The 11130-nt window shown below is 51.9% G+C and overlaps 1 protein-coding gene across 6 annotated transcripts; it reads left to right on the forward strand.

Annotated features, from left to right (window-relative positions):
- Nucleotides 1–599: 599 nt before the first annotated feature.
- On the forward strand, nucleotides 600–10799 carry PAQR7 (progestin and adipoQ receptor family member 7). Of its 6 annotated transcripts, XM_073793906.1 has the most exons (4): nucleotides 721–853; nucleotides 4682–4784; nucleotides 7353–7444; nucleotides 8700–10799. In XM_073793906.1, the coding sequence occupies exons 3-4, from the start codon at nucleotides 7424–7426 to the stop codon at nucleotides 9771–9773; spliced, it is 1095 nt and encodes a 364-aa protein (XP_073650007.1). In that variant the 5' UTR covers nucleotides 721–853; nucleotides 4682–4784; nucleotides 7353–7423; the 3' UTR covers nucleotides 9774–10799. The 6 variants fall into 6 exon arrangements, with proteins under 6 accessions (XP_073649995.1, XP_073650007.1, XP_073649997.1 ...); XM_073793896.1 differs by having other exon boundaries at nucleotides 4682–7444; XM_033840689.2 differs by lacking the exon at nucleotides 7353–7444.
- Nucleotides 10800–11130: the final 331 nt, after the last annotated feature.

Genomic DNA, 11130 nt, shown 5'->3' on the forward strand with positions numbered 1-11130 from the left:
GGTCTTTGTACACCTGAGGAGCTGACACGCCCTGTCATTGTTGGTCCAATATTTACTGAGGGCCTACTATGTGCAGGGATTCCTCACCCTTCAGGGTGCTTCCACTCCTGCAGGGAGATGTTACACTAGGAGTAGAAAGGTGTTTCAACGGAAGTCCTAACTCTGTGCCTTAGGCTGGGCATATCAGGCGAAGCTGCCCAAAGAAAGGGCTTTCGGTGGGAACTTAAATAAGTTAGGGGAGCAGAGGTGGTGTGGAGCTCCCCAGGCAGAGAGATGAAGATGGGGAAGGTCAGGTGTGTCCCGACCAGAAGCATCCTGGAGAGGTGGGCTGTGTGGGTTTAAGTGGCTTCAGGGTTGGGCCGCACGCTCTCGCTGGGAAACTCGGGTGCTCCTGCTACAACTTGCCCCCTCCCTCTCAGGTCAGCCAGTTCCAGACTGGGAAGCTTGTGGCCCAAGGCAGCCGGAAGTGGAAACTGCTCAGCTGGAGCGCTTGCTGAGCAACGACGTCTGCTCTCTGGGCCTCCGAGTTCCCATCAGCACGAAAACCACAGGAACTCCCAAGACTGTCGTCACCGGTGTGGGTGACCACTCTCGCCTCCACGTGCAACACGTGTACGCCATTGGGTAGAGGCTGCTGGCGCCCGGCCAGGCGGGCGCGATGGGCGGGCGGCGGCCTAGTCCTGGGCCCGGAGCCCCAAGCGAAGGCCCACTGCCGCCCGCCGCCGCCCCGCCCTCCCCCGGCTCGGGGCGGAGCCTCCGCCTGGCCGCCCCTTTATCTCTGCCCGCTTATAGCCGGGATGCAGAGGGCCGCCGAGGGCCGCCGGGTCGCAGTCGGGCCTCCTTTTGCAACTCGGTACCGGGATGGGGGAAAAGTGGGAGGGACGGGCGGCGGGCAGAGGGGGCTCTCCCCGCGGGGCGGAGCGCGGGGAGCTGTGTGCAGCCGAAACTCGGGGCTAGGTGAGGTGGGGGCACGTGGGGAGGGAGTGGGAGGCTGACAGCGGGGATCAGCTAGAGTGGGGGCGCCACTGAGGAGGGACTGGAGCAGGAAGGAGGAGCGGAGCTGGAGGCCGAGAGTCTCAGGGAGGAGTGGGAGGAGACTGGAGGAGAGGGGCCATCAGAGCCGGAGGGAAGCGCATCTGTGAGGGAGTGAGCAGAGGCGAGAGCTGGCCTGGGAGGGCCGTGGTGTCTTGGAAGAGAATAGGCACGGAGCACGCTCCTTCCACTGAAGGAGGAATCTAGTGAGATTCTGGGGGCAAAAAGGGGCGTGAGTACCTGGAACTGGGTGATGTGAGGGGCTTCCAGTTGGGAAACCGGAAACAGTGGTAAGAGCGCTGCTGGGGCTCAGAGGGGCTCTTGCTCCAAAGCAGCTTAGGTCCCGTGGGAGGAGGAAGCCTCCTTTGGTGTCGGGAGAGCATGAGGTTTCCTCCCACTCAGTGAGGGAAGCACTTGCCTCAAGACTATAGGCTTTGAGGACCTCTAGAGGTTTCCCTGGGGCATGCCACCGGCCCCCCCCTCCCCCTCCACTCCGCCCCAAGCCTGGTGGGAGTGAGAGGTCAGGTCTGGCCAAGGCTGGGGAGTTTAAGAGTTAGATATATTCTCAGGGCCTGGCTGGCTGCTCCTAGGTGGATGTCCCATTAGAGACGGACTCAGCCTCCCATCATGTGGTTTGTGCCACCGCTGAGGCCCTTAGTGAGAGGCTGCTTTTCCCCAGCCTCAGTTTCCCTGCCAAGAGGTCAGTGGTGAAACTGGTCAGTGGTAAAACCCAGGTCCCTTTTCTGTCCCCCTGGGCTGGAAACTAGCTAGTTCACCCAACCTCTCTGGGCCTGCTTTCCTCCACCAGGTGCTTCCTTTTCCTCAGAACAGTTCTGAGTCTGAGAGCCTAGGAATTCTTTTAAGAGTGATTTATTTCATGCTGATCACACTTTCCAGTACAAATGGAAGCCCAAAGTGCAGTTACAAAAACAAAAGCGTTTTCTGTTCAGTTTTGGAAGACATGGAGGAAACTTTTCTTTAAACACGTTGGGTAGAACTGGGGAATTGGTTTGCATTGAGGGAGGTGACCCAGTTGCTGAGATATCAAGAAGCCAGCCAGGGATGAAAACTTTGCTTGTACAATCTGTGGCCACCCACTGGGTGCCTGGGAGTTGACCACAGCAGTTGAAGGGCAAGAGCACTGGTTTTGGAGTAAGATGTGCTCTGCCATCCTGCCTCGCTCTGGGGCAGTGACAACAGCTTAGCCACAGGTTCAAAGAGTTGCTGAGAGGGAGAGGTGAAATGTGTGTAAAAGTTCTTTGTAAACAGCAAGCTACTGTAAATTATTAATGTTAGTGCCTAGTCTTATTTTTTATTTTTAAAAATTTTTGCGGTACGCGGGCCTCTCACTGTTGTGGCCGCTCCCGTTGCGGAGCACAGGCTCCGGACGCGCAGGCTCAGCGGCCATGGCTCACGGGCCTAGCCGCTCCGCGGCATGTGGGATCTTCCCGGACCGGGGCACGAACCCGCGTCCCCTGCATCGGCAGGTGGACTCTCAACCACTGTGCCACCAGGGAAGCCCAGTGCCTAGTCTTATTAATAATATTTCAGGCTCTGCCATATTGTGTCATCCTTGTCAGGACCCCTCAAGAGGGTTTACCTCTGACAGCCCCATTGTTAACACTGGTCTGGCTTTTTTGTTATTTTTATCTAATGAGGTTAAACTTTGCCTTTCATGGCAAGATAAAGTTGTCTTTAAGGGAGTTCCTGAAACATCAGGGCCCAGAGAAGCAACAATGAATATTTTGCATGCCAGGAAGGAGGCAAAAGAGGAAGTAGAATTATAATCAAATGATACTTAAAAGAGTTAGGTGCTATTTAGTTAGGCTGTTAAGCTCCAAATGGGCAGGGTATTAATACCCTTAGGGGTTACCCTTAGCTGTTAATTAGCTGGACTATTAGTTCTATGAGGGCGGTGTTTTAACTGCTTTTTTCACTGCAGAAGCTTCAGCTCTTGACACACAGTAAGCCTAAAACAAATATTGCTGGAATGTCTCAGGCGCTGAAGGGCCCTTTGAAGTCATTGGTGAATTTACTCTGTCCTTTGACATTTGGAGAAACAGGGCCAAGCGCGGAAGGGACTTGTCCAGGGTCACACTGGGATTGAGTGGCTGAGTCAGGACTAGAATCCAACAAAGATAGTGGAGCCCATGCTGTGCCAGAGCCAACACCTAGCTAGCATCTGTGACTTTGTTTTGCTTGAGGTAGCTATTATTATCCTCCGATTTCAAATGAAGAAACAGGCCCAGAGAGGTAAAGGGACTTTAGCAAAGTCACACAGCTGGTAAGTTCCAGACCTGAAATCCCATCCTCACATAAAAATGGGGACCTGGGTTCTCTTGAAATATCTGCCCGAGGTGAGAGGTAGGTGCCCTCCCTGGGGGGAGCAGCTCTCTCCAGTTCTGCATGGTTACCACCTGGGTGGCTTCTCTCTGGGCTGGATTTTCCCGGGCCCAAGGGCATTTCATTTGTGTGGGTGAGCCCTGTCAGGGCAGGGAGCCTGTCTGCCTCGTTCACCATGTGCCCCTGCCTTGTGCCTGGCATATAGTAAACACTGAGTAAAATCTGTGGGATGGGTATAACCCAGGGCTCTCCCACTCCAAAGCCTATTCATTACCCCATCCCCACAACTTGGTCTGCTGTTTTGCCCCCAGAGGTATCAGGGGGAGACCAGGAGGAACTAGGGGTGGCAAGCCTTGGTTGAGGAAGGAGGTGAGGAGGTTGACCTTGAGTTTAGAAAAGGGGAATGTGAATTGGGAGGGCTGGGGAGTTAGGAGAAGAGAGGAGGAAGGTGCTGCTCAGATTGACAGAATTCCCACCTGGGCCCTGGAGATCCCAGTTCTGAAGTTCAGCCAACCCAGGAGCCTCCCAAACCTGCAAGACATGCCCCAACCAGGCCACAGGCCTTCTGCATTACCTGCTAGCACAGTCTACCCCCTCTACCCTCCTGCTCTGGGATGGGGCTCCTGGGGCTGCTGAGCTTGAGGCCCTTTTCTCTGGGGATTTCACTTCCCAGCCACTTTTCTTGGGTCAGTGGGCAAGTGCAAATCTTCAGAGCCCTGTGAATCCAGGGAGGTTACTCTGAATGGTCTTTGCTGAGAACACTTTAATTATTAAACTCCAACCAAATTCCCTTGGTCCCTAAATGCATCCTCAGAGAAGGGTAAAGATTTAAAGAGACAGTTAACTTTCTAAGGCCTCCAAACCCAGTGGAACCAGCTATCAAGGGCTAAAAGAGGACCGAGTTTTTTAAGAGAACCCCAAGTAAATTTTTCAAGCTGGGAATATTTTAAATACTAATACTCAGGCTGGGGATATTTCAAATACTACTACTCTTAATAATAATAATTACTACTACTATTAGTAATTAATACTAATAATAGGAATCATTTATTGAATCCCTAAACAGTGCTAAAACTGTTCTCATAAATTTAATCTTTGTAGCAATCTATGAGGTAGATAATATAATTCTTATGTGGGAGCTGAGGATCAGAGAAGGTGAGACACTTGTCTTAGGTCACACAGCTAGTATATTATGGAATCAGGAGTCAAACCTGGTTTGTCCAAATCTGAAGTCCATCTCCTTCACGAGCCTTTATAGTGTCTCTTTTCTCCTTGGTTCCTAACTTCCTTTCATTGTGATTCCCAGTGAGTAGAGGACAGAAGCCAGTCAAGTTTGCCTCACATCCATGAACCAGGCCCTGGACACCTGGTCTCAGCCTAGCTTTGCCCACCTTGCTGTGTGATCTTGGGTAAGTCACAACATTTCAGCTAGCCCTCGGTTTCCCCAAATGTTTCATGCCAAGGTTAACCACGAGCTTCCTTCTGCAGCTGAGGCCTGGCTAGGGATGCAGAGTTTAGCCTGGATTTGACCAACGTGGGAGTGGTGATCGGGGGAGGGGAGAGGGTGGAGGTTGTCTTTAGCCCCACCCTCTGGTGACATCACACAAGACCCCTATAGTCCCTGGAAGCCCCACCCCTGTAGACCCTCACCTGTGGAAGTGACACCCAGTGCTTGGCATCTGGCGAATTTGCCCTGTTCCACAGCAGAAGTCATCAGCCCCTGGGTTCAAGAGAAATCCTTAGGTAACCAGTGCAATTAGGGAGACTTGGAGGGGGGCCATGGAGGTGTACTGGATTGGGGTGGGATGCCTGGAACAGCCAGGTTCTGGCAGCCTGGTGGGCAAACTACTCAAAGGATGCCCTGAGGGTGCCCTCTGAATACTCACCCTCATCCTTCTGGCTCTTGCTAGACTCCTGCCCCTGCTTCTTTCCCCTGGATCCAGTGCCCCTTTCCATGGAGTCAGGAGATGGGAACTAACTCTGAAAATAGAGCTAGTCAAATGGAATGGGGCCACTGGTCTAAAGGTCTAAAGGAAATAGGGCAACTTGACCTCTGTCATCCCAGTATGCAGCCTCTGGGTTCTGTGCTTAGGGCCCACTGTGTCTGGGGGAGGGGAAGGGCTGCGAGTGAGCTATCGCCCACCTGAGGAGGTAGCTGTGAGCCAGGGCTTCATTGGTGCAGAGAGAGTGGGTAGCTGGCAACTGGGTGAGTCTGAGGTCCCTGGATGCAAGTCAGTTGCCAGAAGCCTAAGGAAATAATTTATGGGAAAGGACCTGGTTGCCTGCTTTAGACCAGTGTTTTCCAAAGTAGTTCTTTGGGATGCAGTTAGGTGTGACAAGAAGCAGGGCAGCAGGAGTGGCTGAGAGTATCTGTGCTTTGCAGTCGGGGAGCTGGGTCCGGATCCTGGCTCCATCTCTCTCTCTCCCTCTCCTTCTCTCTGTATGGCCTTGGCTAAGGAGCTCCCAACCTCTCTGAATTTCACTCAACAACAAAATGGGCATAGTAATACCTACCTTACAGGCTAGTTATGAGAATTAATTGCAACAAGGCTATGAAGAGTGAGCATATAGTAAAACTTACTACATTTCAGCTAGCTTTATAATATAATCATTACTGGGAAAGGAATCCTTGGTCATGTAAGCTTGGCAAATGTAGGTTCAACAAAGTGAAGCAGCCTTCTTTGGTCAGACCTTCTCCGAGCCTTTAATATGCTGTTATTACTTGGGAAGTTCTAAGAGTGGGATGTGGAGCATCGGACTGGACTTGACAGATCACAGGGACTCAGGAACTAAGGCACCATCGAATGTCATCATTCCCTGGTCTTTGCCCTCATGGTGGAATGGAAACGTGGCTGGATTGGGCAACTCTGGGGAAGGGCTTGCTGTCTCTGGGCTCTTGTTTTCTCAATGTAAAACAAAAGAGCTGCGAGATGCTTTCAGAGGCCTTTTCTGGTCCCCTGAAGTTCTGAGTTGGGAAGACAAAGTTGTAGACAAGGGTAAAGGCCAGACTGTTGAGGCTAAAGCCCTGTCTCTTGGGGAGGAGAAGAAATCCAGTGCTGGCTCCTCAACCAGGGGAGTCCTTATGCTCTGGACAGAAGTGGCCCCACTAATGAGTTCATCAGCAAGGTCTTCTTCCTAAACCTGCCAGGCTGTCTGGGAATAGAAAGTAGTGGTGTAATGACATTTAATTCTTTCCTCCCTACCAGATGAGGAAAGGCCAGAGAGCAGAGCTGACTCCAGAATGTAATGCAGGAGGAGCTCAGGGATGCAAATCAGGCTCGGGGTGTGGAGGTGTGTGGGCTGGGGGCTTGTCTTGATGTTGCCTTTGCATAGCAAGCACATTGCATTTACTTGGACCATGTGCGAATTATTGGGTGGCTTTGGGGGTGATCACGGTGCTGCTGGTGGCGGGGAACTTGAGTGCAGATCTTCTTGCCTCTTAGAATGACTGGTGCAAAGGAAGTTGCAATAAATATCTGATGAATGATGGACAGAGTACATCTGGCTGCTGAGTCCAATAAGCTTCTTGGGGGAGAATATGAGGGAGGGGAGTTGTCTGTCTAGCTAGTTGTCTGGCTAGTTTTTCAACAGATATTTGATTTAATGAATGAAACAGTGGATAATGATAAGCCTGAATTAAGCAATTGGTACCAGGCAAAAGCAGTATATAATTATGAAATGATTAATAGTACTTGCCACCTTGTTTTGCAAAGGGCAGTTTAAGGAAGTGGTTAAGATTGCAAACTGAGTTTATATCATGCCTCTGCCACTTCCTAGGCAGGGTACTTAACTTCTCTGTGCCTCAGTTTCCTTATATGAAAAATGGGCATAATGATAATACCTATCTGATAGGGTGCTATGATGCTTAAATGAGTCAAATATGCATAAAGTGCTTAAGACACGGACACATAGCACATGCTGTGTAAGCATTTGCTATGCTTTGTTTTCCTCTCTGTTACCTCTACCATATCATGAAGTTCCTGAAGGCAGGGATCAAATTCTTTTCCACTCTCCTGCCCACCCCCACCTTTGGGACCCAGCACAGGACATGAAGCAGAGAAGGGGCTCAGTAAGTGTTTGCTAAATGAATGAATGTGTTTTAAATGCTAAATTGTATAACCCATTATAGATCTCCCACAGGGAGAAGTAAGGGGGCATTAAGGAAGTCCCCCGGAGGTGACAGCTTGTACTGGTTTTAAAGGATTTCAGTAGAGGGAAAGGAAGTTGGCACAGGGTCTGACATTTGGGTTAGGTGGGAAATGAGGGTGGGAGCAGGTCATGGGGTCTTGAATGCCAGGTGAGGGGTTAGATTGGATTTATTTGCAATTAGCAATGGTGGAAGGGCTGGAGGGGGGAACTTTTGAGTGAGGGTGTGGCTGAGGGTAAGGGCTGTTTTTATAGGATTAGTTGTTACTAGGGTCTTTTGGGAAAAAAGTGGCTTTTCGAGTTGGGCCTTGAAGGCTATGAAGTATTATCAGGATGCTATTATGTTGTTTTTTCATTCAACAAACATTGAGCACCAGCTACCTGCTAAGCACCAGGGGTTCACAAAATAATAAGACAAACTGCCTACCCTGGAGGAGCTCACATTAACAATTTAATGCCCGTGAGAAATATTATAATGGTCAAAGGATTGTAGGCACTCAAGTTAGAGGGATCATCATCGGAGGACCTCCAGGGAAAGTGTCACAGAAGAAATGGGTTTTGAGGGATGAATAAGAGTTTGCCAGATGGGCAAGATGAGGTAAATGGCTCAGATGGAGGGAACAGCTTGTGCAGAGCTATAGACATGTGAAACAGCAGGCCCACGGTTTTGATGAGGCTGTCGCTGGATGTGAAATGCACTGTGGTTGAGTAATAAGGCTAGGAAAGGTAGTAGGGACCAGATCATGTAGGGTGATGGAGGGTCAATGGCAGACCCTGGCCACTCCGAAGGAGTTAAAGGTAGAGGCAGCAGGTCTGTTAGCAAGGTCATTGTCAGGTAAACGCTGATGGCAACATGAACACAGGAGAAAACAATGAGGGTTGCTGTGTAGAGCCTGGACTGGAAAGAGGTAGGATGACATAGTGAGCCTCTTTAACACATGCCTCAAACATTTACTGAACACCTACTATGTGCCAGGCACTGTTCTAGGCACTCGAGATACAATAGGGAGAAGAACAATCATGAGTCAGAGCTGAGCTCTCCCTTAGGACAACTCCCCTCCTCTTAAACTCAGTGTAGGGATAAGGGGGTGGGGAAGAGCACAGCCCCCCAGCTGCTGCTCATGGGGCAGGAGGGTGAGGACACCAGCCCCCTAACCTTGCTCGGGCCTCTCTCCCAGCTCCTCGCCACGCCCACAGCCATGGCCACAATGGTGGCCCAGAAGCTCAGCCACCTCCTGCCCAGTTTGCGGCAGGTCCACCAGATGCCTCGGCCGTCTGTGCAGCCAGAGCCTGTGTTCACGGTGGACCGAGCCGAGGTGCCGCCCATCTTCTGGAAGCCATACATCTATGTGGGCTACCGGCCGCTGCATAGGACCTGGCGCTTCTACTTCCGCACACTGTTCCAGCAGCACAACGAGGCGGTGAATGTCTGGACCCACCTGCTGGCGGCCCTGGTGCTGCTGCTGCGGCTGGCCATCTTTGTGGGGACCGTGGACTTCCGGGGAGACCTGCACGCCCTACCCCTCTTCATCATTGTTCTTGCCTCCATCACCTACCTCTCCCTCAGTGCCTTGGCTCACCTCCTGCAGGCCAAGTCCGAGTTCTGGCATTACAGCTTCTTCTTCCTGGACTACGTGGGTGTGGCTGTGTACCAGTTTGGCAGTGCCCTGGCACACTTCTACTATGCCATTGAGCCCGCCTGGCATGCCCAGGTGCAGACCTTTTACCTGCCCATGGCTGCCTTTCTCGCCTGGCTTTCCTGCGCTGGCTCCTGCTACAACAAGTACATCCAGAAGCCCGGCCTGCTGGGCCGCACTTGCCAGGAGGTGCCTTCGGCACTGGCCTACGCACTGGACATCAGCCCCGTGGTGCACCGCATCCTCGTGTCCCCCAACCCTGCCACGGACGACCCGGCTCTTCTCTACCACAAATGCCAGGTGGTCTTCTTTCTGCTGGCGGCCACTTTCTTCTCTGCCTTCGTGCCTGAGCGCTGGTTCCCTGGCAGCTGCCATGTCTTTGGGCAGGGCCACCAGCTCTTCCATGTCTTCTTGGTACTGTGCACGCTGGCTCAGCTGGAGGCCGTGGCGCTGGACTACGAGGCCCGGCGGCCCATCTATGAGCCTTTGCACACCCGCTGGCCCCACAACTTCTCCGGCCTCTTCTTGCTTACTGTAGGCAGCAGCATCCTCACTGCATTCCTTCTGAGCCAGCTGGTACGGCGCAAACTCAGTCTCGATCGGAAGACCCAGTGAAGGGGGGTGGCAGCTTTTAGGGAGGGAGGTATAGTGGGGGCCCAAGGGTCTGGGCTTGGCTCCAGATGGGAACAAGGCCTGATAAAATTGCTTGTGTCTGGCCCGCAGTGACTTCTCTGTGCACGCCTCAGCTGCCAAGGGGGGGCACTGGCCAGTCCTTGGATTTGAGGATTGGCTGGAGCTGCTGGGGTCCACTTCAGGGCCTGCCCCAGCTCCCTGCCCTGCGAGAGGGAAAGAGAGAGATGTGGGGCACCCTGGTTTGCCTCCCCCCATTGCCTCTCACTTAGGGGTGAGGATGGAGGATCAGCTGGGGCCAAGACCCTGGCCTGGGCCTTCCAGATTATCTCTGAGGGGTTGAAGTTGGGATTTAGGTCAGAGTCAAATCTGAGCTGAGAGATAGAGGAAGCGTCAGCAACTGCCCTCTACCCAGATTTCACTGGTGGTTAGGGAAAGGGCAGGCCCAAAATATGTGCAGGATCTTACCATTCTTGAACCCCAGCCTGAAGTTTTGGTGCTGCAGAGAGCCCCCAAAGATAGAAGATTGTGCCAGGCAGAAATGGATCCCATCCAGTGCCCCATGCCTCTTCAGCCACTATCCCAGACAGTGAGCCCTGACCCTCCTACCTCTGGCCTCTACGTCCCACACATCCTGTTCCCAGTGTCTTTCCTGGTTCCCTTGTTCATGATTCAGTGTTTATCCATTCAGTGTTTCTTGGGCCTCTGCTCAGAGGCAGGCCACTGACTGGGCTCCGTGGATCAATGCAGGATGGTAAAGGCTTTAATATCGGAATGAACTGTCAGGGGAAGCACTGAGGAGGGAATAATTAGTGTTGCCTGGGATCCTCAGGGTCTTGGGTTGGGGAGGGTGAATAGGAGTTTACAGATGGAGAAGAGGAAGGGCATTCCAGGTAGAGGGAAAAACCTGTCCAAAGGCCAAGAGGTATGGAAGAAGGAGTTCACTGCGGCTGGAATTAGGAGTGGTCTGGACTCTCGTGTCCTGGATACAATAAAGTGACTGTGATAAGAGCTGCCTCTTTGCTTTTTGTCTCCTATCCTAGAGAGGGAGCCCTGGTGCCCCTTGAATCTGTTCACTGTGTTGGAGGAGGTTTTCATGGGGAGGCTGGAGGTGGGCATAGGGAGGAGGGGACAGATCCTGTCTTATCTTTACCTGGGGGTGGGGTTGGGGTCTTATTCACTATATATGTGAACTTTTTTTTTTGGTAGGAAAGGTGGGGCAGTTTTATTACTAAATAAGTTTTAGAAGTTAAAAGAATGTGTTTTAAAATACATGATTTGACAAAGATTTCACTTTTTGGTTTTTCAATCAACGAAGATCTTATATGTTAACTTTTATGAT

This window comes from Tursiops truncatus, chromosome 1, assembly GCF_011762595.2.
Source record: "Tursiops truncatus isolate mTurTru1 chromosome 1, mTurTru1.mat.Y, whole genome shotgun sequence".
NCBI lineage: Eukaryota > Metazoa > Chordata > Mammalia > Artiodactyla > Delphinidae > Tursiops > Tursiops truncatus.